We start from the raw sequence: 27,685 nt of genomic DNA, 5'->3' as shown, positions 1-27,685 counted from the left end.
TGAAACGGCTCTATAACCTTTAATGCGTTGACAACAAATCTGTAATACACTGAACAATGTCCCCTCGTATCATGACAATGTCTCACTCCATTAAACTCCTCGAATATTTAATTATCTGGTTTGTCCACTTCACGTCCTATGTACTGCAGACGGCACTTCACAGCAGACTCAAATGAATATAAATAATAAATGACCGCATGGGCACGTAATATACGTAATATTTGTCTGATACTAAGATTACAATGAATGTTCTTCATAGTAGTCAATTTGCTCGACGTTGTATTTCATTGTACCTGGTGCCAAAATGGATTGAACGCCTTCAGCTAAGGAACGGTAATTTACTAATCAAAAAGCGCGAATCACTATGGAATAAAAACGAATTATAAGCAGCTGCTAGCTTTCACAAATAGCACTTCCACGGAGTCCCGTTATAAGGAATTGACTGGCTAGAAGGACGGGTCTTCTTCCGCCTGGTCGAACATCTTGGCGATCTCCATCTGCTCGTTCTCGGCCCGCTGCGCCAACAGGTAGAGGCAGCCGCCGAACGTGATGAATACCACTATCAGTGCCAGCATGGCGGCCGACAACCAGAGGAACAGACGCAGGTTGGTGGATGTCTTCGGCAGCTTGATCTCTGCACGATAATAGAGAGTTTTAGGGTAACGTACAGCAGCGGACGCAAGGAGTTAGCATTAGCGCTGCGCGCTCCACGCCGCGCATGCGCTGCGCGTAAACGGTGCTGGAGCAGCTTATGTACAGGCGCCGAAAAAAGTGGTGTACTCCACGCAGCGGGAGCCGGAGCAACGGCAAACTGCATCGCAACGCCATCTACAGGCAGCATCTGGTATCGACACAGCCAATGGGCGCCCTTTATTATCTGCAAGCATGTCGATCCCAGATGCCGCCTGTAGATGGCGTCGCTATGCAGTGTGCCGCTGCTCCGGCTCCCGCTGCGTGGAGTATACTACTTTTGTCGGCGCCTGTACCTACGCTATTTCCGGAAGTTATCGTTCACCGCTAAGAGCTTTATACTAGGGAAGCATGGCGTCGGCCGTCGATGTGAAAGCCGCGCGCTTCGCATCTGTCGAGTCATCGGCGCGCACTGTATTCGTTCGCCACTAATGCTCATACTTGCTTGATGTTGGTATAATCGTGCTTCGACGGCGGAATATATTGGTGATAAACTGGCGCTGTTATCGCAATACGTTATTCGAATAGCGGTGTATGTAGGCTTAACGAGAGTGACTGCTCATGCTTGCTGTAGTCGCATAGTGACGGCTCCAAGGCATGTATCTACTTTTTCTGGTTCACTCGCCCGTTTCAAAGGATATACGTCCGCTATACTCAAGCCGAGACGCGTCACGTTTACCGCGGCGAAACAAAGTGATCTGTGGTCGGTGCTTTGAATCGGCTTCACTTGCTGACACACTTGCCGATTCAAAAATGGGTTAGCTCGACATTTCACATGGGTTTTGCGCGTCAGTACTTAGTTTCTTTACATCTATACGGCGCCGTACATGCTTGCGCTAGTGTTAGCGTTTCGCTTCTTGCCGCTGTTTCAAGACTAGTTTGTGTCACGCAGTGTAGCCAATCTCAGCGTTAGCGTTGCGTCGCGCGCTAACGCAAGCGTTTTACACTACTAAAGCACTCCACTCACTCGCTTTCGGCAACGATTGATAATTTTAGTGTGTCCGGTATCCCGGTTCACGGAATGGCTTTTACGTAGTACCGGGCTACCGGACGCCGGTATAGCGACATCGTGTCAGGCTTCGCCTTCGCCTAACCCAATGCCGTATCGACACGTCTTTGTAGTGTATTTGTAAAAAAAAAACATTTTAAAAGGCAACGTGTTAACGGTTACACCGCTGCAGAAAATTTACGCCAGCAGCGAAGTAGAATCAGCTTGGCTGGTGTAAAACTAGCTCTGCGTCACCAAGTAGCGCCACCAAACCCACCGCTTGCGTTTACGCGCGCGTTAACCCAGTAATTCGCAAACGCGATGGCGTACCTGCCGCAACACCATAGGCGTCTGCGTGCGCCCTTTCCAGAGATAGGTTTTTTGGGGCTCGACACAGTACTCGAGTGCATTTCTAAAGTATTAGAGCGGAAGTCTTTATAGGTGTTCGCAGACGCCTTTCACATACAGCGTTAGCTTTTATGACCTTTTCGCAGCACTGATAAGTTACTGCTTAGTGATACTGTTATCTAATGTTACTGTTATTTGATAGTTCCAGAATCATTTATAGATACCTTTTACAGCAACAGTACCCGAGGCTCCTTCGAACCAGTCGTAAATCATTACTTTCTGTTTGATGAGGTGATTGCGGAGGTGATTGTGGGCACGTTCTACAGACACAGCATTTTCAGGCTATATCTCCAGTACTCGTGAACCACCAGTTCTATTATACGTATAAGATGGACGCGGGCACTCACCTACGCACACAAGTTCTCTGCTGAGCTCCTTGCCCTTCGGACATTTGCAGAAGCCGTCATCGCATACCTCTCCGGGGTAGCACTGGGTGCTCTCCATGCAGGCGCGGTCCACTGTCGCGGTGTCTGCACGTGGGTAGCACAGGACAGTGCCTAGAATTAGGTAGCCTATAGGCTATAGAATACAGATTAAGATCACTAACTCCATTCACAGGCGACATCTAACACACTCGTTCGCTACCGTGTAGTCTGAACTCGCCTATACTCTGTAAACACTCGCGATTGAAGTTCAAGGATACCAATTTTTCTGTAGGGTGTCCATATACTGTCAGTACATCAGACATTCCCCATAGGAAAGCAGTTGACGTCGCATAGCCGTACCTGCCAACTCATCCTAATATTTTCCTGAGGTTTACGAATTTCAGTTCGTTCTGCTATTTTGCGAATGCTACGTCATGCGTTAAGAAAAGATAAATTCAATTCGCGAGAAAGGTTTAAAGGTTTTGAAACAGAGGCGGATGCGAGATTGCAAAAAAAGTATGCAGGGGAAAAAATAAATTGCGATGGTACTCACGCCGCTTTCTATTTGTAGCGCAAGACACCATTTACTACAGCAGGCAGCCTAATTGGTCCGAGCAAATTTATTCAGGCGAGCTCCTCCTGAACCACGCGAAATCGGCGTCATCAAAGTCGCTATAGAAGTCACTGTGACCTAGACAAAAAGCACTAAAAAAACATGTTACTTGTCAGTCACTGTTGTGCCAAGTTCGCTACTGCTCGTGTCCTGCGTGTAAAGCTAAATCATTGATAACAAAGTGCGTATGTATGTCACCAGTGGTGTGGGCTCAGGGCCAATTAAGCTTTTAAAAATGTGTGCTACATACCCCCATCCCCACCCCCCTCCCGGCCACGGAATTTTTGCGAACTTTAAAGTTCGAAGGTTGGCAGGTATGCATAGTAACGCTACGCACAGATACATACACACGAGAAACAGTGCACCCGTCTGATGCGGGCGTCTCAGCGTGCGCGCAGTGTCAATGTGCGCAACAACTTCCTTTTTCTAGCGAGCCCGATCAATATGTTCTACATGAGTATACCGTCTCGAGAAATTGCCTTTTGGGGGGCAGACTCCTTGTGGATATTATTTCTGGACTTTCATTTCAGAAATGTGTAAAGAAGTTGCTATAGACTCGATAAATAATTGAATTGGTGCAATTTTACGACTCGATGCTGCACTGTTTGCCACGGCGGAGGCCGCGAAGAGGTGGGCTGTGTATTAAAGTTCACTATATATATATATATATATATATATATATATATATATATATATATATATACGCGACCATATAAAGGCAACAGACAATGAAGCCAAGAAAAGCATAGGGGAAATTAGCTGCGGTTTAAGTTGAAAGTTGAAAATATTTATAAAAACGCAAATGTGTGGACGAAAAGATAACTTGCCGCCGGTTGGAGCCGAATCGACAACTTTCGCATTAAGCGTGCGTTGCACAATCAATTGTTACGGCGACATCTACCAATACGTCCATTAACTTGGGTAAACATGTTTACAAAATCTAACCCTGACAGTGTTTCCCAGCGCCACTCAGAGCCATGGTGGGCGGATGTGGAACATCCTTTTTGTTTTGCCCGATGGCGTTCCCTAACACGTGAATTTGGAACAGCAGACACAAGGCACAAGGTGTTAGACGGTTATGTCTAGCGATTAATTTCCTGCTCTACTGTAGATGAATTGTAGGCGCCGTGTCAGTGATTTACATTTGCTAGAATGTGGTTAGGAGGAAGATTTAACTCGGGGCCAGCTCCGATGCCGCCTATAATCAAATGCAACAAATTAAATTCTGATTTACGGCCTGGAATGTTTTGCAAGAATTATGGAAATTTGGTCAGTTTAGAAAAAGATAAAAGCACGACGTTTACAAATGAGTATATATGCAACAAAGACACATATCTCAGTTCTCCAACCTGCATCTGGGAGAGCATATAAAGTACGAAAATATTAATTTACAGTTTATTTGAAAATGTTAGAAAGCTTGCAAGGGCTTTTCAAAGATTCTAGTCGCATATCCATGGTATCTTGCAGAGCTGTATATAATAGATTAATTCTGTCCGCTTTAGATGTATTACGTGCCAGTTATAGAATTGTCTTATCTTCTTATTGCTGAGTTGTGAACTAGGTAGATTTCATCTAATTTTGCTATTTTACATAACTCATTAAAAAAATGAGACGTAAGTAAGCAATTCGCTTGCGGCGGTGTCTAAATTTTGATTTCTTTTCTTTCAAATGCAACAAACCTAACAAAATTCGACGCAGTGTTTTCCCATAAAAACGACTTTCCCGCTCCCGCGTATCTATATGGGATCTCACGAGCTAATGCTTTCTCTTGAGTCATTTAGTGACTTTGGGTTAATAACCTCAGCTTGTAGACAGCTTGTGCCACCTTTCCCCCTCCACGATATTGACTTTATTTGTCGCCGAGGGTGTGTGGCAAATAAAAAAAAAGGATTACGTGCATCACGGGCAAGGCGATGCGTAACACAAGGTAGACCAATGCGTGACCTTGTTTCTCGCAGATCCAGGTGTTGCCGTAGATTCGCAGCTCGTATCCCTTCTGGCACCGGCACAGCGAGGTGGACAGGTCGCACTCGGAGTACTCGGTGGCGCAGCGACCGTACGGACACGGTCCCAGGTTGCCTGAGAGAAAGGGCGAGTAATCAAATCTGGCCGGTTAGGATGTGCTCCGGGGGACCATATGCAAGCAAGAGGCGCGTTGGGAAGGACGGTAAACGAAAACTAGGCCACGACTTGGCACCGCTAGTTTTCCTAGTATGCGTTAGCGTACTTAAAATTGTGGTGACTTAAGATGTCTAAGTATGGGGAAGCATACTTAAGATTGTATGGTGACTTAGATCTCTAAGTGTGCGGAAGCATACTTAAGATTGTGTGGTGACTTAGATAAGATTGTGTCGTGACTTATATCTCTGAGTATGCGGAAGTATACTTAAGATTGTGTGGTGACTTAGATAAGATTGTGCCATGACTTAGATCTCTAAGTATGCGGAAGTATACTTAAGATTGTGTCGCGACTTAGATCTCTAAGTATGCGGAAACATACTTAAGATTGTGTGGTGTCAACTTAGATCTCTAAGTATGCGGTAGCATACTTAAGATTGTGTGGTGACTTACATCTCTAAGTATGCGGAAGCGTACTTAAGATTGTGTGGTGACTTAGATAAGATTGTGTCGTGACTTATATCTCTGAGTATGCGGAAGTGTACTTAAGATTGTGTGGTGACTTAGATCTCTAAGTATGCGGAAGCATATTTAAGATTGTGTGGTGACTTAGATCTCTAAGTATGCGGAAGCGTACTTAAGATTGTGTGGTGACTTAGGTAAGATTGTGCCGTGACGTAGATCTCTGAGTATGCGGAAGCATACTTAAGATTGTGTCGTGACTTAGATCTCTAAGTATGCGGAAGCATATTTAAGATTGTGTGGTGACTTAGATCTCTAAGTACGCGGAAGCATACTTAAGATTGTGTGGTGACTTAGATAAGATTGTGCCATGACTTAGATCTCTAAGTACGCGGAAGTATACTTAAGATTGTGTGGTGACTTAGATCTCTAAGTATGCGGAAGCATACTTAAGATTGTGTGGTGACCTAGATCTCTAAGTATGTGGAAACATACTTAAGATTGTGTGGTGACCTAGATCACTAAGTATGCGGAAGCATACTTAAGACTGTATGGTGACTCGACCGCTGCGCGCACTTGTGCGTCACGGGCAAACTGCGCCGTACCGTAGTACCTTATTTCACCTCAGTAGGGTTGCACCACAAAGCGATATGGATTTACTAAGGCAAGACTCCTCCTCCCCTTCCCCCTCTGCTTCACCATGGTGGTCACTGCCCAGTTTTGCTTTAGGACAGCGCATAGTGCAGCACTTTTTAATGTATGCTCTATACTTTCCCTCCTCAATATGAATCCAGCGAAAGCTTAAGCAAACATTTAATATTATTAACTAGAGTGTGCGGGGGGGGGGGGGGGGTGATCGCTGTCTACTCGGTCGAGGTTATGACGTCAGTGCTGACGTCAACTGCGAGTCTGCAAGCGCAATCTACGGAACCTCGATGAGCTCGTACATGGTTCCGATGTTAGACAGCCCAACCGCGAAAACCGGGGAAAGCAGTCAAAGAAAGCCATCGCTTTAGATCTGCGTTCACCGCGGCAGGGCCAGATGAGATTATAAACGGCGACGATTGTGAAAAAACGACACAGCGCGTGTGTCGTTAAAATATACGTGAAAGACGCCGTGGTGTACCTCGCGGAAAGCTAAAAAGAACGACACTATGTAGCTCCACGAGGGTTCGCTTTAAGCGGTATACCTCCCATACGCATTCGAAACTTGTGTTCAAAAGATCCGCATGGTCGATCCAGAGAGGACACTGAACCCAAATATAGTATAATAAGCAAGATGCAGATCGAAATAATGTATTAGTGCGAAATGCGAACGCGGAGGAACCTACGGTATAACCAGGAGGCTCGTGTAACTTCCTGTCCTCTTACTTATAGGTCAAGTCCAGTGTCCTTTTTTTTTTTCATCTTTTCTGCACCGATCACAGCTTTACAGATACCCGCCGTGGTTGCTCAGTGGCTATGGTGTTTGGCTGCTGAGCACGAGGTCGCGGGATCGAATCCCGGCCACGGCGGCCGCATTTCGATGGGGGAGCGAAATGCGAAAACACCCGTGCATATTTAGTTTTAGGTGCACGTTAAGAGAACCACAGGTGGTCGAAATCTCCGGAGTCCTCCACTACGGCGTGCCTCATAATCGGAAAGTAGTTTTGGCACGTAAAACCCCATAATTTTTTTTTAAACAAAAGCTTTACCGATTGGATTGCAGGACCCCAAAAGCAAGGCCGTGTCCTTGGCGCAGCGACAGCCCCGGAGCGTTGAACCAGGTCGAATGCGCGCGCATTGCGCGTGGAGCCAGAAGCCGCAGTCCGCGTCGGTAGTGCATACTGCGGCAGGACGCGAGCGCGTGTCATTCTCTTCGTGCGCGGGTGCACCTGCGTAGCTTGTACATTTTTATTGCGAAAGCAATACTGCTCGCACTTCCGGCCCATCGGTGGTCGTGGCGCCTCCTTACACAGCTGCGCGTCACGTGACTCTGTGACGTCACGTCAGACCGAGAGACGGGGCCCCAACTCGCGGCATCGATGGTGGAGGCGAAGCCTTGCGCGCCGTGCTGCGGCGCTACCGAGAGAGGGCGCTCGCTGGTGTGACGTCACGCTAGGAGGATAAATGGGGCTACAGCTCGGCTCCTCGCAGTGGTCGGCGCGCTGCCTTGCGCTATGTCGGATGATGTATAACTATACGTTTAACAAAGGGCAACCATGTCCACATCATCATCCGAACCAAGGCGCAGCCAAGGGTATTGCTTTCGCAATCTTCCAGGCTTAACCAAGCTAAGCCTTCAGCCAATCTTTTTTAGCACCTTGACGTGTGTACCGTGCGTGCAAGAAGCGTTGAGCAGCCCGGTGCACCAGACCAGGAGCAAGTATTTACCAACAAACACACTAGCGCCGTAACTTTGATAAATTGCACGGGCTATAGTTACTTCGTCCGCAAAAGTGAAGCCGGAAGTAGTGACGTCGGGCCAATTTGGGATGAGTTATGGCAGTAGCAACAGCTACCCTGCCGGCCAACAATTCAAAATTTGCTCATCTCTACCGCCTTTGCAACATCTGTTCAGACATTGCACATTTATTTGTTCATTCCTTCGTTTGTTTCTTTATACCAACCATCTTCTATGTTTCTGCTTGCTTTCACTCAGTGTTTAAAAGAGCGCTGAAACACGTTTCTAACGAATCATAAGATGGTCTTACTATTAAATTAAGTCGTCCCACGAACCCCATACCGCAAAATTCTTTTCGAATCCTTCTACTATAAGTCGAGTTATCGTACTGCTACTGCTCCGCTAGCGCGCTGGAAGCTACACAGCGGAGAAGCCAAGAGGGCAAAGCCCCGGTGAGAGCTTGAGTCACGTGGCGGCGAAAGGGCTCGTCGCGACACCCCGCGGTGACCGCGGCAGACTAGGCTACGCAGTACGCACGTTGCGATCTCGGAGGCCAAGTGCAGCAGACGCAGCTACGCGCAGTGTCAAGATGAAATTATTTTTGCGTCGTTTTGAGATCGCAGACAAGCGGGTTTTTCATTTATTTAACTCAAAATTAACAATTATGCACTGCTGAGAATACTCTCGCGATCACGAAATCAGCCAATTGTCCGCCAGATGCTTCCGATGACGAGCTTGCGGATGCGAGAGCAAGCGACCGTTTACTGCTTTTTACGTGAGATTGCGAACATTCCCTGCTGCATACAGTGCAATTATATTTGGCTAACATGTTCACCAGAGCCTCGTAAACAGATCGGTAGCGTTTATTTTACTGTGTTCAATAAATGTTCTAGGGCCATTTAATTTATTACTCCATTAATGATTACGTAAACACTCTTTTTCTACTTTTCTACACATCTTCCTGTTATCTTTTGTTTATTCATTACATCCTTCGGTAGTTATCTTATTCATTGATTTTTTTCTTTCATATGTAACAATTCATTCTTATAATAAGGAAGAGAGAAGATGGAGTTCCAGTAACCTTTAACTGTCCTTTATTTGTCAGTCAATCAAATAAATTAAACAGTCAATCACACAAATCTATTTTCACCGAAAACAGTACGTTCTTAATTCGAAAATAGGTGACCAGAAACAAAATCCGCATCTGCGCAACTTGATTAAGCTCTAGCCACCCGTAAAGCAGCTGGGACACTGCGATTTGCTATATGGTTCAGCTATACGAACACACCAACAGTTATAAAAATAATCATACAATACCTATTATACACATGGGTACTTACAAGAACAGTTACATGGTATGCATATTTCAACGTACAATTACACACATTAGGAATTCAATAAGTTGCCCAAACAGGTGAAATAAGTTTACTTATTAGTGGCTAGGACCTCAACATCTTTCCTGCATAGCTGATTTAGTATGGTTGCCAGCGCGTATTCAATTATTTTCCATAATGAGTGCGGGAGAGAGGAACGTAGCACGGCAATTCGTACTTCAAAGGATAAAAAATTGTATTTTTCCTAAGATTCCTCATCCTCGCCTTCCATCGATCCTAGTGCAGCTGTTTTATTACTCTACATTATTATTGCGATAGCACTTATAGCGACACTGCAGGCGAAATTCCACCGTCGGCGTCGGCGTGATGTTCCGTATAAAGTCCCCGTATAAAGTGAGATATGTGCTCATGCGTGTCTGTGCGCGCGTGACACCGTGCTCGTTATTTAGTTATTGTAAGCGAACGCTTGCAGTTCGTATGGCCGATATAAAACTACTAACCTTACTTCGTATAGCTGTCTAACAATTTTGCTATCGCAATCAACGGGCGCGTTAAGTTACCGCACCCTCCGAACTCCAGAGCCACGCACTCGAACGCGTTTGGGCACGACGCCTTTGCAGCGTAGCTTAACGGCGATATTTTAGGCGACTGCGCCCGCGAACGCCCAAGCGTCATCTGGTGTTGGGCTGCTGAGCACGAGGTCCCGGAATCGAATCCCGGCCACGGCGGCCGCGTTTTGATGGGGGCGAAATGCGAAAACGCCCGTGTACTTAGATTTAGGTGCACGTTAAAGAACCCCAGGTGGTCGAAATTTTCGAAGTCCTTCACTACGGCGCGCCTCATAATCAGAAAGTGGTTTTGGCACGTAAAACCCCACAATTTTTTTAGCACAGCGTCATCTGACGAGGGTTACGTCGCTTCCGCATTCGCTATCGCACTTAGCGCGCTTTGTGAACGTGGAACCACTGACATAAAAGTTGTTACAGCGCAAATACACGCAACCACAAAGTATCAAGGAACGGGACACAAGCGCTTGTGTCCCGTCCTTGATACTTTGCGGCTGCATGTGTTTGCGCTGTAACAATTTTTATGTCAAGTATGCACCAACTCGCCCAGAAAGAAGTTTTAATGATGCACCGCTGACAAGCCACTGCAGTTCTTGATCCACGATGGTGAGCTCGAAAAACTGGACGTGCGGCGACGGAGGCAGCAACAGCGATCTGCGTTTGTGAGGAGCAAGCTGTTCGCTCTGCTATCAGAGGTACCGCACACCGCAGGAATTGTGTCTGCTCCGCGGTATGCCGACTGTGTAATAATTCATTACATTGTAAATTTGCATTGCCAAGGCTGGAGTGATAAAAAAAGTGACGTCAAAATCACCGTTGCGCACAACGGAGCATCCCCCATTAGATTATACGGCAGTCGGGCCACTAACATGACGTCATTGATACGAATGACCAGGCCTTGTGCTATCTAGGTGGTGCTGGCATGAGCCTCCGCGCACCATCTCCCAGGCTGGTGCGCCTAGAGCTCGCTCCCTCTTCGCGCACCGGAATTCGCCTTCCGCCGCTTAAGTTTACTTGGAGCGCGCTCTACCGACTTGAGAGAGTGCGCTTGAGCTCCTAACCCTAACGCGCCCAGTGTAATTCGCTATAGTTTCGCATTTCCGCCGAAGCTGCGACTTTTTCCCCCCTCCTTCATTCAATCCTTCGTGACTTTTTTTTTTTTGCATGTGCTCTCAGCGATGTCTTAGTGTGCTCCGGAAGTTTCGAGAACGTGCTGCGTTACCGTGGCGCTCGCAGACGGCAGCGCTTGCGGTTCCTACGCCCAACGAGCCCGCGGGGCAGACGCATCTCGTGTCCTCGCATATGGAGCCACTGGTGCAGGTGGAGTCCTCGATGCAGCCTGCGAGCAGTCGACGACACATAGCGTACGGTGGCGCCATTGATTCACGCAACGCCGCCGCGTGCTGTGGCAAAGCCTGACGTCAAGAATGCACTGACGCTGACGTCGCATTCCGCGAATGCATATATATATGCAATATATGCAATATATATATATATATATATATATATATATATATATATATATATATATATATATATATATATATATATATATATATATATGTAATATACACTAGAATCGTGCGCGTAATGCGAATATGCGGGATTGTTCAGCTGCGGCAAGTTTTTTTAAATCCATTTGCATTGCCATTAATTTATCATTTCTTTAATTCAATTAGTAAATTAGTAAGCACGAGCAATTATCCCTATGTTGTCCTTGGTGTCTTTGTTGGCATCATGTGATACATATATATATATATATATATGTATATATATATATATATATATATATATATATATATATATATATATATATATATATATATATATCAGGGTGTCTACCAACCGGAAAAACAGGAAATTCGCAGGGATTTTGGATAGTCCGAAATACTCAGGGAAAACTCGGGGAATTTGTGCTCCTATCAGGAAAAATTAGCTGTAATTTTATTTAAAGGGAAAGAAAGTCACCGTAATGCTGGCTCGAGTGACAGAGACGAGTCGTAACGAAACATGTCTGTCACCGTGTCGTCCACTGGAGGAGTTGCCAGTGTATACAGTCAACGACCGGCTTTCCGGACGCCCGATAAATCGGACGGCTTTTCGGCACCACCACGTACCTCGTAGAGTCAATGTATGTAAAAAAGTCTGAAATTTCGGATGCAAGGACCCTTCGCCGTCTGATTTTCTTGCGCTTTTGCCGTGACCACAGGTCCGAAACGGCAGTAATCAAAGCCACCACCGCGGCAACGCTAGGCCTAGCTACTTTGACGTTCGCTATTAAGCTTCTTGCCGTTCGGTGCCGTGTTTTTCATTGAAAGAAGTCACCGCTGTCAGCAATGTCACCGACTCCGCCTTTGTGGTCCTCGCGATTACCTTCGAAGCTCGGAATGTACGACGCGTTGCATAATGCCGGTTTCTGAAAGTTAGCTTCGTTTCAGTACAGAACTGTTACGCGGTGAAGCACACGCAAAAGTATTGCGATGAAGCGTAACAAGCGGGGGAAGGGACAATTGCCACGGGGACACAGTATGTATTCCTTAATTATACACGCGTGCACCCGCATCTCCTATTCCAGTACGAGCACCGGTATGCCTAATACGTGTATTGACAGGCCTTCAGCGCCTTTTCGGATGTGCCTAGGGTGATTTGAGCTCTTAAAGGCAGTGAAAAACATGAATTCATTTTTTCAAACAGCCCGACTTTTCGGACGTTTTCGCGGCCCCTAAGGAGTCCGAAAAATCGGACGTTGACTGTAAAACTGACCAAGAGGATGTCCCTCATCTAAACGAAAATAAACTTTTTAAAGCAGTGAAACGCAACACTGAGATGTTGTGCGCGGGCTAAAAGTGTGTTAGGACAGTTGAGGTCGACTTTCCAGCTGTTGAGGAAGAATCTCACTTGCGACAAAGTTCGGGCCTCATACCAATGAATTCGCTATCAATTGCTAGAAATAGCTCATATTCAAAAAAATATTTGCTTTTTTATGCATCTCCTTTTTATTCGTATTTGAGAACGTTCGACTCGATTTGTAATGGGTTTTACCATTTTCGCTGTGCATTCTACTAACCGATCCCTTCTGCATTCTTTTTGAATAAAACAAACACTACCTCCTTACTATTCAAACTGTATTAAGTCGATTTTTAATTTTTTTAACATGCTTACTAGAGAGTGACAGCATCACGTGACATGGCGTCAGCCCGTCTTGATATAAAACAAAGTTCTGGGTCACTCAGCGAGTTTTGAAAGGGCTCTCCGGGAAAACCTGGACAACTGAGGGAATTTGGAAATGTTAAATTGGTAGACACCCTGATATATGTATATATATGTGAACGAGAAGAAACGGAACCGAGTGGCCCGATTTTTATTTATCATATAATGAGTCGGCAAATATATTAAGGATAAACGTTCATGACAACTGTATCGGTGCTTGAGTAAGGCTTGCAAATAGGTTATGCGGAAGCCCGCAAGGCGAGAAAAGTTTCATCAAAAATAAATTTGTCATCCAGCCGACTGCGCAACACTAAGAAAACCCAAACGAATTTCTCAGACAGAAAGCTCCGCAGTTGACGATCAGAGGAATTGTTTCGTGAAAGTGAAACCCGTATTCCAAGAAGCAGTGGGCACTTTCGTATCACATAAAAGAAGCCTATAAATATGTGCACAGTCTTTTATCAACCACCGTTTCGTCCGATGGGGCGAGGCAGTGGCGTGCAATAGCAAGCGCGTGACACTTGCGCTGCTGGTCTCCATCTCCTTTCTTTTCTCCCCTTAAACCCCTTCCCCATGCGTAGGGTAGCAAACCGGACTTGCGTCTGGTTGACCTCCCTATCTTTCCTTCCTTCCTTTTCATCCCTCTATCCTTGCGCTGCTGGCAGCGTAAACAGCACCCCACGGGCTACCGCACGCCTCATAGGTATCCATCCGACACGATGTTAAGTGCGCGTGCGGCGAAATTGCGTCGTTAGAGCTCTGGAGGCATCGCTCTCGCTCGCCCATGCACGGGTTCATATGTGACCCAACGCAATGCCACCGCGAGGTGACGGTTGTCGGGTATCACTTTCGAAACAAACAAACAGACAAACGCGCAAGGAACACGTCAGAAACACCATCGCTTTTTGGACGCCGACTGAGTTAAGTCGCGACACAACTTACTGTAGTGACAGCATCTTCACTACCCCAGACTCCCGGCAACCTTTTCTACCGAATTACTGAGTGATAAAACAAATCCTACCTAAATGTCCGCTATGCAGCAAGTGTAGATCATCAAGAGCGCAATTCCTTTAATAAAACAAACATTTCTATCGATTGCGCGCCTATTTTTTTTACCATTAGCTAGTCACAAAACGGCAATGTATTGACCGCCAAGCCAATTCTAAGCGCTACCATCTTCACTACCCTTACAGGTGTCCGAGATGCCCGCCATCTTTCTGCAGGTTTACTCAGTGATAACACCCATGGTACCTAAATATTCTAAATTGCTACGAATATACGTCATGAAGCACATTGTCAATTCATTTAATAAAGCAAACCTTTCCAACCTTTAACTGCCTACTTACCTAATCATTACGTAGCCACAGAAACGGCAAAGTATTGCCATTTCGCGGGCTAGCGTGAAGACGATTGCGTGACGTACGTAAATGGGACGGGCTTTCGGTGGAGCCCGGCGTAAAACGCATTCCGAGTTAAAATCGTTCTGTTTCGGGCATCGAAGACGCGAGATTAACCTGATTTCCGCGGGGCAGTTTCAATACCGTCCCGAACTAACCAGGAGAAATAGATAGTAAGACCTATAGGCCGAAATAATCTACAGCTTGAAGCACATCGGCACTGAATGTGGCAATTCAGTTGCCACATTCATTACCCAGAAGCATTACTTCTGAGAATAAAACTTAATTGGTAGAGCATCGCACGCGAAATGCGAAAGTTGTGGGTTCCGTTCCCACCTGCGGCAAGTTGTTTTTTCATCCACTTTAATTTCCATTAATGTATCGTTTCTTTACTTCATTTATAAAGCACAAGTAATTTCGCCCATGTTGTCCTTGGTGTCAGTGTTTGTTGACTTCTCATGATATGAGTAATAAAAATCGGGCCCCTCGGTTAACCCCCTTCCTTCTCGTTTATTTCTGAGGATGTTATTCAAGAACAACGTTACATCATGGGGATTATGTGTCCCGGTAATCTTTTTTTTTCGGATTTACGCAGAAATCGCTTTGGCAAAGCGTTTCGCGCGAACTTGCTTTATTTACCTCTCGGGTAACCGCAAATGCCACCCACCAGCACCGTGCCGACGATGCAGGTGCATTTCCCTAGTAGGCACTCTAAGTTCCGCGATCCAATGCCACCCGTGCAGTCGGCCTTGTCCTTGCAGACTGTTACAAAGAAAAAAAAAAGACGAATGGAGAGGACGCGACGAATCAGTGTCGATCTCCAGACCTGATAGCAGGGCGTTGAACAACTACAAACGCAATTTTATTGGCGGAGCCAATATATCCGAGGCTGTTATAGGAAGAACGCAGCGTAATCGAACATGAAAGGCAAAAAAAAAAAAAAATGAAACACCATATGAAAAAGAAAACAGGAAAATGAAGCCAGGGACAGCATTGGGAAAATTTTTGTTTAATGAAATATGCAAATAATAGGGAAGAGAAACGGAAAGGAAAGCGCGCGAAAAGCCAGCAATTTGCCACATGTGCAAGCTGTGTGCTTGTGTGTGCGCGTGTGCGTTTGTGTTTTCTTGGGGTGCGTGTAAAGACGTACGTAACCAGCCGTTGCGCTACCGTGAAAACGATGGGTATAATTGCCCGGATTAGCCTATAATCGTTCTTGCAGCTGCGGACGTCCACATGGAGTTCCTTTTTGCGCCTCATCTTTCTCCATTTGCAAGCTATACTAGTTTTATAATTCCAACAATGTCGTATGAGAGTCTGCACGTGCTTAATAATTGCAGATTGCATTTATAGCGCCATTTTCTGTAGAAAACGATCAAGTTGCAGTGTATGCAAAGTCGCCCGAAACGAGACAAAGCAGTGTTTAGGCCAGTCCGCGTACTACGCTCAATTACAATGTAGACCGAACTGTCAGACTTCCAGCCCAATGGCACCGAAGTTCCTGCTGTAGCGATTTCTCTAGGAAACTCCATGCAATTTCTACACGTAATTGCCGTGCTGACTGAACGGTCACACTTCCAGACCTCGCGCAGGCAATAACACAGAAGTTCCCGCTAGCAAATATTGTTTTCTTCTAGGAGAACACATGTATGATTAAAGCAGTCATGCAGATAATCATGAACCACAAAGTGAACTCACGCTTGGTGCAGTACAGCTCGCGGCTCTGGAACCTGTTGCCGGCCCCACACTCGCAGCGACCATTGGTGCAGTTACTCATGAACCTTCTGCAGTCCCAGTTGTTTTCGCAAAAGGTGTCGCCAGTGTCTGCGTGCCAGTAAAAAAAAAGGATGATAAAAACGGCGTGCAGCGCGAAGGACACAAGGACTGCGAGAGACGACATACACTACGCTGTGTGTGTGTCTGTATGTGAATCTCAGTCCTTGTTCCTTCGAGCTGTACGTCGTTTTTATCATGAATCGCCAACTAGCGTGTGATCTCAGTCCTTGTTCCTTCGAGCTGTAACGTCGTTTTTATCATGAGTCGCCAACTAGCGTGTGATCTCAGTCCTTGTTCCTTCGAGCTGTAACGTCGTTTTTATCATGAGTCGCCAACTAGCGTGTGATCTCAGTCCTTGTTCCTTCGAGCTGTACGTCGTTTTTATCGTGAATCACCAACTAGCGTGTGATCTCAGTCCTTGTTCCTTCGAGCTGTAACGTCGTTTTTATCATAAATCGCCAATTAGCGTGTGATCTCAGTCCTTGTTCCTTCGAGCTGTAACGTCGTTTTTATCATGAGTCGCCAACTAGCGTGTGATCTCAGTCCTTGTTCCTTCGAGCTGTACGTCGTTTTTATCGTGAATCGCCAACTAGCATGTGATCTCAGTCCTTGTTCCTTCGAGCTGTAACGTCGTTTTTATCATAAATCGCCAACTAGCATGTGATCTCAGTCCTTGTTCCTTCGAGCTGTAACGTCGTTTTTATCATGAGTCGCCAACTAGCGTGTGATCTGTCCTTGTTCCTTCGAGCTGTACGTCGTTTTTATCATGAATCGCCAACTAGCGTGTGATCTCAGTCCTTGTTCCTTCGAGCTGTACGTCGTTTTTATCAAGAATCGCCAACTAGCGTGTGATCTCAGTCCTTGTTCCTTCGAGCTGTAACGTCGTTTTTATCGTGAGTCTCCAACTAGCGTGTGATCTCAGTCCTTGTTCCTTCGAGCTGTACGTCCTTTTTATCATGAATCGCCAACTAGCGTGTGATCTCAGTCCTTGTTCCTTCGAGCTGTACGTCGTTTTTATCATGAATCGCCAACTAGCGTGTGATCTCAGTCCTTGTTCCTTCGAGCTGTAACGTCCTTTTTATCATGAGTCGCCAACTAGCGTGTGATCTCAGTTCTTGTTCCTTCGAGCTGTAACGTCGTTTTTATCATGAGTCGCCAACTAGCGTGTGATCTCAGTCCTTGTTCCTTCGAGCTGTACGTCGTTTTTATCGTGAATCGCCAACTAGCGTGTGATCTCAGTCCTTGTTCCTTCGAGCTGTAACGTCGTTTTTATCATAAATCGCCAACCAGCGTGTGATCTCAGTCCTTGTTCCTTCGAGCTGTAACGTCGTTTTTATCATGAGTCGCCCACTAGCGTGTGATCTCAGTCCTTGTTCCTTCGAGCTGTACGTCGTTTTTATCATGAATCGCCAACTAGCGTGTGATCTCAGTCCTTGTTCCTTCGAGCTGTACGTCGTTTCTATCATGAATCACCAACTAGCGTGTGATCTCAGTCCTTGTTCCTTCGAGCTGTAACGTCGTTTTTATCATGAGTCGCCAACTAGCGTGTGATCTCAGTCCTTGTTCCTTCGAGCTGTACGTCGTTTTTATCATGAATCGCCAACTAGCGTGTGATCTCAGTGCTTGTTCCTTCGAGCTGTACGTCGTTTTTATCATGAATCGCCAACTAGCGTGTGATCTCAGTCCTTGTTCCTTCGAGCTGTAACGTCGTTTTTATCATAAATCGCCAATTAGCGTGTGATCTCAGTCCTTGTTCCTTCGAGCTGTAACGTCGTTTTTATCATGAGTCGCCAACTAGCGTGTGATCTCAGTCCTTGTTCCTTCGAGCTGTAACGTCGTTTTTATCACGAGTCGCCACTAGCGTGTGATCTCAGTCCTTGTTCCTTCGAGCTGTACGTCGTTTTTATCATGAATCGCCAACTAGCGTGTGATCTCAGTCCTTGTTCCTTCGAGCTGTACGTCATTTTTATCATGAATCGCCAACTAGCCCAAGCAACCAGCCTAAAAAAAAGATGGCCGGGCTTGACGTGCGAGACGTGAGCCGGCTTGTGCCGGAGTCCCTGGGGCCCTTTCGTCTTCCAACGTAGACGTGCTCGTGCGCTTCGAGTATGCGAAGCTATTAACTTTGCACGTTCTCTGATTAAGCTGCCTGCCGAGATGTCGCTACCGGCGTATCCGCTGCCATCGCCTCTTCGGTAATGTGGTATTCCACAAACGGTGGTGCGTCTAAAGACAAGACGAAACTCTCTGCTCCCTGGAGAGATTTGGCGCTACCGTATTACTATGCACAAGCAGTTGTGAGCCGGTGTGCGGTGACGGCGATGACGATTTATTGGCATCACCTTTGAAACTGGGCTGTAACAGCTAGTCACCTGGACTGCTTGAGTTAATCAGCTATAATATTGCATGCTTTTTATTCTAACATTTTGAGTACGATTCCTTAATATGCTTCTTTCTCAAAACTTCTCTGTCTACCGTGTACCGCTTCCTACGCCTGTAACGGATCTGGTCGTATCCGTCTCTTTCCCTTTTTTTTATACTTCCATCCACTTTACATCCAAGCGCGTATGGAAGGTGCACGTCACCTATGGGTCTCACTGGGTGAATATTTTCGCGTTCTATTACGATGGGCTGATATGTCTCCTGAATGTCGCTGGAGCAGAGACATGCGCCATCTTGTTGCGAATATTTGTTCTGACATGTTATTATCCTCAGGCAACCATGTCGGAAACAACGCTGCAGGTTAGCGACATCTTCTGACACCTCGTCTAACCACAGGGCCTTAGACACGTTTTCCTCTTACATGAGTGTTCTTGACATTGTTAGACACATTTAGAATAGCGTTAGTCGCCATGCGTACGTTAAACGCAAGCACCTTTGCGGGAAGTCACAACGGTGCGCTTGCTGTGAAACTTTTAGTTTGACGTGTACGGGAACGCAAACGTAAGGAACACAGGGCCCTGCATCTATCGCTGCGCCTGTTCGAAAACAAAGTTTTACGCTCACCGCTGCACTGTTATTCCTCAAATCTTGCGGAAAGATCGCATTTTGGAGTCAACGTCTTTTAGTATAAAACGCACCACAGTCAATTTTCCGGTGTTCAAGAAAAAAAATGCGAATTCACCTTCGCTGTAGCAGCTCGCATCCCCTTTAGTGAAGACGCTAGCGCAAACTCACGTCGCCGCCTGCCGGCAGCTGCAGAAAGCCGTCGGTCAGGGCGGTTTGTTTGCCGCGTGTTCCAGGAGCGAGCAAAACGCGGCAAACCTCCCTGACCCTTCGGGAATTTTCGCTCACGGACACCGCCGGACGCCGACACCGGCTTTTGCGAGACGCGGGTCCCTGTAACGCTGCCGCGTCACATTACTCGCGGCGCCCAGCGCGCACTCACACGAGAAGGGCGTGACGACGACCGTCGCGTTGACCAATAGCGTTCCGTTTGGGAGCGTGTACGAAAGACTGGCGGACGCCGTGCGGCCGCCCAGGTCCATCCGGGAACTGGCGAACAGCAAGTTGCTAGCGCTTGGGAAAAAAAAGAAAAAAAATAGTCTCACATTATCGCGCATCTTGACCCTTGTTTAAAGTATACAGTTCTTTTTTTTAGACAATACATTTTTTTTATGAAAAAGGCTATGACAACGAGACAACTGTCGTCTTCGCATACGAGATCTACGGCGAGGCGGAAATAATTTGCCGCTGCTTAAGTTACTCTTGGAAGACTAACCCCCGTATTCAGAAATGCATGTTAACTTGAAGCCTACGCTTGACGTGATTTAAGTGACCCCTATCGTGAACGTCCCAAAGGAAACACCATGAGCGTCTTGGGCACGTTCACGCCACGCGTCAGTTATATCAAGTCAAGGACGGGCTTCAAGTTAGCATACATCTCTGAATACGGGGGTAATTAACAAAAATTGGTCAATTAACTTTTGTATTATTATTTACGTCGCGGCAGTTATTTACACAGAAAACCTTTATGGGGCCACTATTTATGGCATAACAGTTTTATAGAAATGCAAAGAAATCCCGCGTAATTTCAGACATTCATAACCAGAAGTGAAGCCCAAATCCAGGCAATGTGGAGACTGAGTGCATCCCGCTGCGCCTCAGATGTCAGCGCCCCGTAAAGAAGTGTGGAGCGACGTTTTCAGTGCTAGCATGTCGCGAAAAAATTCTTACATGATAGACAGATAGACGTGATAGACGTGATAGAGGTCAAGATCCACAAAGTTCCATTATGTACTTTCCACGAAATTGTTTCCCATTATCGACTGGGCAGGAGGACATTTCCACCCCCTCACCCTAAATTGAACAAACCTCAGGCTAGCACCCTCAGACTTCTGCAAACCCGTTCGTATCCCACTCCTCGGTCTCTTAACAGGATAGATCCTGCACACTCACAGTCGTGCCCCAAATGTGGTCATGACTCATGCTCTTTTGAACACATGCTCTGGCTGTGCCCAGCCCTTAACGTCTCTCCACCCATCACGAAAGAACAATTTTCAATTCAATTCAAATTTATTTGCCACCATGGTACAGATGATGGCGGGGACCCGTAGTAAAAGCTGCCGTTGGACAGCTTGACAAGGCCACGGGCCCCCACTTTGACAGCAATACAGTGGTTGTTTTTTTTTTTTTCTTTTTTTCACACACACAGGGATGGCAGGGATCTCTCAAGAGCAGCAATCTCCACATGCAACTCCAGGCTGTCCAGAGGGCCCACGACACTGCGGCGGGACTTCATCTTCCGGTCCCATCGTGGGTGGCGCCACCGACTTGATCTTCGGGAGCCTTCGGTTTTAGCCCCCCAAGATCTCAGTACCTCAGGACTCAAATAAAGTTCTTGTCGTGCCATGTCATGATAGACAGCGGTATATGCATGCTTGCCAGGAAAGCGTCCCGTATCTGTAGCTGCCGCGAGCTGGTCGAGACGTTTGGTTTCAGACTTGATCGCGCTAGTCGTCGCGAGGCGTTTTTGATTGGCTTACGCCCGTTGTTAATCCGCCGTGGTTGCTCAGTACCTATGGTGTTGGGCTGCTAAGCACCAGGTCGCGGCATCGAATCCCGGCCACGGCGGCCGCGTTTCGATGGGCGAGCGAAATGCGAAAACACCCGTGTGCTTGGATTTAGATGCACGTGTAAAGAACCCGAGGTGGTCGAAATTTCCGGAGTCTCCCACTACGGCGTGCCTCACAATCAGAAAAAAATTTTTTTTTGCCTGGTATTGCAATCGTAGGGTAGTTGGAGAAGTATGGGAGAGGCCTTTGCCCTACAGTGGCCGTAACCGGGCTGATGATGATGATGATGATGATGCAGTCGTAGGAGCGGGCCTTCCCTCTATTTATTTAGTTTATTTTTACACCGCAAGAGGGAGCAAGAGTTTGAAAAGGGGCGTTTAGATCTGATGATGATGGCGGGGCCGTCCTTCCTGCTCTCCCGCGGCGCCTTGTTCCGGCACTGCCTGGATTTACCGTTGAAATGTTACGATATGTACATATATCTCGAATTGCGTACAATATGAAAGATCCTTAAAACATGAGGGTGCATGAAAGTGTGACTGTCTTTAAATTCCCTATTTCAACAACTGCCCCTAGAGCACTCATAGAAGAAGAATTAAATTGGGCGGGGCGAATTAGTCATCCGAAGCTCATTCTATCAGCGGCAATGTAATTCCGCCTCGCCTGTGAACTCCTCTGCAAGAACGCCACGTTTTTGTGTCTGTAGCTTGTAAAGAAAAAACCCTGTAATTATAGATAGAGGATACATAAATGTTATAGATGTATTATTGTCGCATCCCTTGATGGCACGTGGTGTCGAGCTCAAGATACGCTTTGTTCAGGACGGGCATGAGGGGCTTGCGAAGAAACGTAAATCCGCAGGTAAATGGAAACCCTCGACAGATGCTTGGAAATTTTGAGCAACTCGTACATAAAATGCAGTGAAGGTGCGTAAGGGAGTTTTCGCACCCTTCGGGAGCCTTAGGGCAGGGGCTGTCAGCGAAATCTCTTCGAGACTTTACAAACGCTTCACTGCATCAGCTACGATTCCTCCGCTATATCCGAGTCCCTTCTAGCGGCGCTTCGGTATACGAGTTCTTTGCACTTCGCAGTTTGCTATTTCTGACGCTTGTTCTTGCGTGATGCGCTCGCTTCGCTCGGTATCTATGCGATTGTGAATCGTCGATACAGACTTCGCCACCACACACTCCATCACCGTCGCCCACTGCCTCCGCAAGAAAACCGTCGTGAAACTGTAAGCAGCTTCACTGCAATTGTTTCTCAAATGCGGACCTCACTAAAGACTCAGTAAATGTACGGTGTGTTCGATGAGATCTCGTGTAGCGATTGGTGTGCAGTGTGTGGTAGACGTGGCAGGCGTCGCACGCGACCCCTGGTGCACCGAATTCAAAACTACAGTAAGCTGACACGGCCTCCGAGATCGGGCGCGGCGATAATCTCGGAGGCCATGAAGCTGATAAAAAGAAGGCGTTGTCGCGGGACGGCGCGCGTCGTGCGCAGACCACGCGCTTAAAGGACACTTCACCAGGTATGGCCATTTTTGAGCTGGCAAGCGCCGTGCATACGATGCGCGCTAACGACCGTGCCTACTAAGTATTACATCCCTATGCGATTCGGAAAGAGTTTAAATTTCGTGCCAAACGCCGTTTGCCCTTCTCCTAGCGGCCGCCGCGCTCCGAGCCGGAGAGATGACGTCAATCGCACGAGTGCGCCTACGTACATGGCAGTACTGTGACGTCACTCAGAGTGACATGTGACTACGAGAATTGTTCAAGGTAACATCAGTTATTTGTTTCACATGTTGCTTCAACAGACGAATTAAAGTATAGAGAAATAATATAACATACAAACCGAATGCCTGCGTGTTTTTGCTTTACTTAGTACCGTAGCGAGAGCTATGCACTTCCGTTTCGTCTGCTTGTTTCCACATCATGCAGTCGCGCGCGCAGAGAACGAAACTATGCAATTTTTCACCGTGTTCCAGTGCCCCGATCATGCTCTTTAATCCTCTCGCGTCTGTCTCAGTGCTCGTGATTGTGCCACTGACTTATACCACTAATACGTTTTGGAGGTGTTACGGCAACAAGATTAGCGCCATATCATAATAAGAAACTAGTAAGAAACTAATAAGAATAATAATGCGCTAGGCAAGTGAGACGTCGCTCTTAACAGAAAAATGACTGTCGACTTACGTGACGCTGAAAAAAGAACGATCGAACGGGACAGTCAGTGAAAAAAAAATGGCAGCGTTGTTAAATTTGAATGCCCCAAGGCTACCGCTAGGACTACTTGACTGCAACACAGCAGTAATTAGCGATATGCGTGCACAAGACGTGCGCTGACCGCTGATGCTTGGTTCAAATACATTAGAATTCTATGCTCCCTTTTATTACACCGAACGTTTCTATTTTAGGAAAATAAGGAATTAGCTAAAGAAAGCAAAGTTGAACGAATTATTAATCGATGCCGTACAAGTAAATTTCGATTCTGCAATAACAAAGCGGTCACTTTGAAAGTGACAGGAAGCTTCCTTAGATAGAACATGACGCAAAAGGTGAAAGGCGAACAGCGAGGCTGCCCCAAGATTTTCGCGCCAGCACGCTGTGACGTCACATAACCTTACAGCGTCTGCTTGGACATAGCTAATCATTTGATACAAAAATGACCATTGTATTCTGACTGTACCAGACACCGAACGATTGAAGTTATGAAAACTTTTGCTGCGCCGAAACGGACCCGAAAGGAGGAAATACTTTGAAAACCATGAAGTAACACCTGTCACCTGTGACTGAACAAACGATATCTCTGCAGCCAACGTTCAACAACAGGACTTGTTCTCGTCAGATCCTACAAGTGACGTTTGCCTTTGTTGACAAGACGATTTAAACGTTGGCATGAGAGGCACGCCTTTTGCACCCTAGCCGATTGTGTCAAGTCACCAGCTTCCAGTGAACCACCATCCCGATTTAATGATGCCAAAGTGGTTTACCGACGCCGTTGTTCCTGGATAAGATACGAGAGCGTGAAGTTCGGCCTTTACGTTCTAAAGTAGTGTAAAAAAGTTTTTGCTAAGTAAAATTTATAAATAATGATCGATATCTTTCCAGTCTTACATACGTCGGCTCTATAAGTGGACACTAGCCCATAATCACTCGCTAATTATTTTTTAGGGTTATAAACTTCCCCGCTTTCTCGTATACTCACACGCTTCGGTACCTACTCATACTTCGACTTTTACCCACATACTCCCAACACTCACTCGATCGCTTGCATGCTCGCGTTCATTCACAATTTCGGGCACCTGCTCGCTCTCATGCTTGTGTCCAATGATCACCATTGGTCACCGCTTACTAGCCTTCATACTCAAGCCCACTCGCTCGTCGCCGACAGTCCCCCACGATCACACTCACGTCCATACAAACTGACTTAACATTGACAGGCACTCACTCTCCATATACGCACGTTCCTTCAAACTCACTGGCAGCTCATTTCCGTTCATACGCAAACACACCCCTTCGTAACTCACGTACCCACCCATCCATTCATTCAATCGCTCATTCACCCACTTACTCATCAACTCACTCAGCCACCCACCCATTGACACCTCACTCACTCACTCACTCACTCACTCACTCACTCACTCACTCACTCACTCACTCACTCACTCACTCACTCACTCACTCACTCACTCACTCACTCACTCACTCACTCACTCACTCACGCACCAACTCACTCACTCACTCACCCGCCTACCCACCCACCAACTCACTCATTCACAAACTCACTCACACACACACACACGCCCACCCACTCACTCACTCACTCACTCATTCCCTCACTCACTCACTCACCCGCCTACCCACCCACCAACTCACTCATTCACACACTCACTCACACACACACACGCCCACTCACTCACTCACTCACTCACTCACTCACTCACTCACTCACTCACTCACTCACTCACTCACTCACTCACTCACTCACACCTGAAGAAGGAGCCGCTTCAGCTCCGAAACGTCGGGACTTTAACAAACTTTCTTTGGTGTTTCTTTGCTCTTTCATTCAGCATAGAACGAATATGACTCGTTCTTACACTCACGAGTGAGTATGCCGGCCTGTGCCGGTCTTAATCGATTCGGCGTCGCTCTTTCGTGCGCCGTCAGGCACTCTGCGGATCGGATACGTTCACACTGGCTGCGGCCTTACTTGTCGATCGTGAGTGGCGTGAGCGTCGCTCCCTTGACGGGTTCCAGGAACGCGAAGCTGAACTTTCCGTAAAGCTCGTCCTTGGTGAAGTCGACGTTGAGCACGAACCGGCTGCTCTCCGTCATCACCAGGTGCACCTTGGCGAAGGGCGCGCTCGAGTTCACGATGCCGAAGTACTGGCCGTCCTGGACGTCGAACGCCTCGGCGGCTGCGCGCGCGCCATTTTTATTGCGAAGCAATGCTACTTTAGGTCGCACTTCAGCCCGTTCCGTGGCGAGGCGGTGGTAGGCACCATTGACCTTTAGCGTGACCTCGCTGCGTGACGTCACACCACGTGACCTAGAGTGACGTCACACCAGCTGTGTAAAAACGGGGCCCCATCTCACGCCGTCGCGAGGCGAGGCGGTAGCCACCAACGGCGGCCTAACTCCCGCTCCTCTCACCAGGGGCGCTACGGTCGGTGTGACGTCACACCAGCTGTGTAAAAACGGGGCCCCATCTCACGCCGTCGCGAGGCGAGGCGGTAGCCACCAACGGTGGCCTAACTCCCGCTCCTCTCACCAGGGGCGCTACTATTGCTTTGCAATCACCAGGCTTAACCAAGCTAAGCCAGGGCCGCTTTTGTTTCCCGCACGGTGGCAGCACTTTGAGGTCACTTTGGAAAAACTTCCGGTCGCACGCTTTGTCACCCAAGTCGGCGAAAAAGAAAATGCATTTTTCTAAGGCGTACTTGGCACGTGCTCTTGGTCTGATCAAATAAAGGAAATAACGTCTCGACCCGCCGTGGTTGCTCAGTGGCTACGGTGTTGGGCTGCTGAGCACGACGTCGCGGGATCGAATCCCGGCCACGGCGGCTGCATTTCGATGGGGGCGAAATGCGAAAACACCCGTGTATCCTTAGATTTAGGTGCACGTTAAAGAACCCCAGGCGGTCGAAATTTCCGGAGTCCTCCACTATGGCGTGCCTCATAATCAGAAAGTGGGTTTGGCACGTAAAACACCATAATTTAATTTAAATAACCTGTCGTTCGTCCACTTCAAGCGAAATGTATCTATAGAATTCTTATGCATCTCGGAGTATACGCATTTATCCCAAACCATTTTAATCGCTTTGCGATACTGGTGCCACCTATTGGGCAGCATATACGAGTATATAAGCCGGTCATTGCAAATTCTATTCTCTTCCTGACCCGCTGAATTGTTACAGACTGCCAAAACGAAAGTCTTCTGGAACGTGCGTCCCAATGGCGACAAGTGATCTTTTCGTTCACTTTGATTTCCTCTTTTCCTTCATCGTTTTCTACATTTCAATTTCAGCCACAGTTAATTACTCCTACGCATTCCTTGGCTTCGTTGCCTGTTGGTTTTATATGGGCCTTCTTATTTTGCCACCCAAAATCGTGTGCACACATTTTTTTTATACGCGATCCCTCTTTCGTATGGGCGCAGCAGCAACGTATATCGGCGCGTCCACCACGTTGCACCATTCTTAGAATCAACTTGTTCGTTTAAAGGCTCTTCGTTGTATTCTTGGAGCCAGCCTAATAGACGCGTTATGTATATTTTAATTATTCGCAAATTTCATTGTAATCGCCAATAAAAAATTAGTTGTATGTTTGTGCTTCGGTCTTTCTCGTCACTTGTCCCCATTCCATAGTTTGTGTGGAAAGGCCTCCCGTCACGTGTCCTTTTTTTTGGCACTGTGATTCTTCAACGTCATTACAAGGTGAGACGTAATACATGCTGTTCAAATTTGTCACATTTGCAGTTCTGATTGGCTGGGAGGACGTCTGCACTATCTCTGATTGGCCGAGAATGCCAAGAAGGCGGAATTTGGCATTGTCTGAGATGGTATCCAGCGAGGGAGCATAAATCAGGTACATAACACTGACGTCTCGATTGCCGCTCGAACGTCCGTGCGACTGCTATCGGAATAAAATCTTAAGCAGTGAGTGCATTCGGTTCGCGAAGGAAAGATAAGAGAAATAGTTATCGGCGGTAAATACAGCAAAAAATTAACTCTATAAACGAACCTTCGATAACGAGCACGGCAGCTGCCAACAGCGACAGTGGGCGACGGCCACCAATCCTGCACGTGGCTCCACGAACAGCGACGTTTGCTGCGTCGGGTACTTCGTGTCGGAATCTTGA

At 47.0% G+C, this 27,685-nt stretch overlaps 1 protein-coding gene across 1 annotated transcript; it reads right to left on the bottom strand.

Annotated features, from left to right (window-relative positions):
* Positions 1–27,685, bottom strand: LOC129383381 (uncharacterized). Its single transcript, XM_072284176.1, has 8 exons — positions 27,568–27,685; positions 16,233–16,358; positions 15,174–15,296; positions 11,150–11,266; positions 7,339–7,470; positions 5,009–5,143; positions 2,434–2,556; positions 1–634 (listed from the first exon to the last, which is right to left on the bottom strand). The coding sequence occupies exons 2-8, from the start codon at positions 16,309–16,311 to the stop codon at positions 447–449; spliced, it is 897 nt and encodes a 298-aa protein (XP_072140277.1). The 5' UTR covers positions 16,312–16,358; positions 27,568–27,685; the 3' UTR covers positions 1–446.

The sequence above is a fragment of the Dermacentor andersoni genome, chromosome 8 (genome assembly GCF_023375885.2).
Source record: "Dermacentor andersoni chromosome 8, qqDerAnde1_hic_scaffold, whole genome shotgun sequence".
Taxonomy (NCBI): Eukaryota; Metazoa; Arthropoda; class Arachnida; order Ixodida; family Ixodidae; genus Dermacentor; species Dermacentor andersoni.
The sequence above is the reverse complement of the archived record's forward strand: the minus strand, read 5'-3'. Positions and strand labels throughout refer to the sequence as shown.

Bases quoted from the DNA above. Each gene is read 5' to 3' on its own strand.
- LOC129383381 (XM_072284176.1), bottom strand. From the start codon at position 16,311: ATGAGTAACTGCACCAATGGTCGCTGCGAGTGTGGGGCCGGCAACAGG. The intron at 15,297-16,232 runs GTGAGTTCACTT...TCTTTGTAACAG, and splicing joins CGAGCTGTACTGCACCAAGC to TCTGCAAGGACAAGGCCGAC. The intron at 2,557-5,008 runs GTCACGCATTGG...ACCCACGTGCAG, and splicing joins CTGGATCTGCGAGAAACAAG to ACACCGCGACAGTGGACCGC.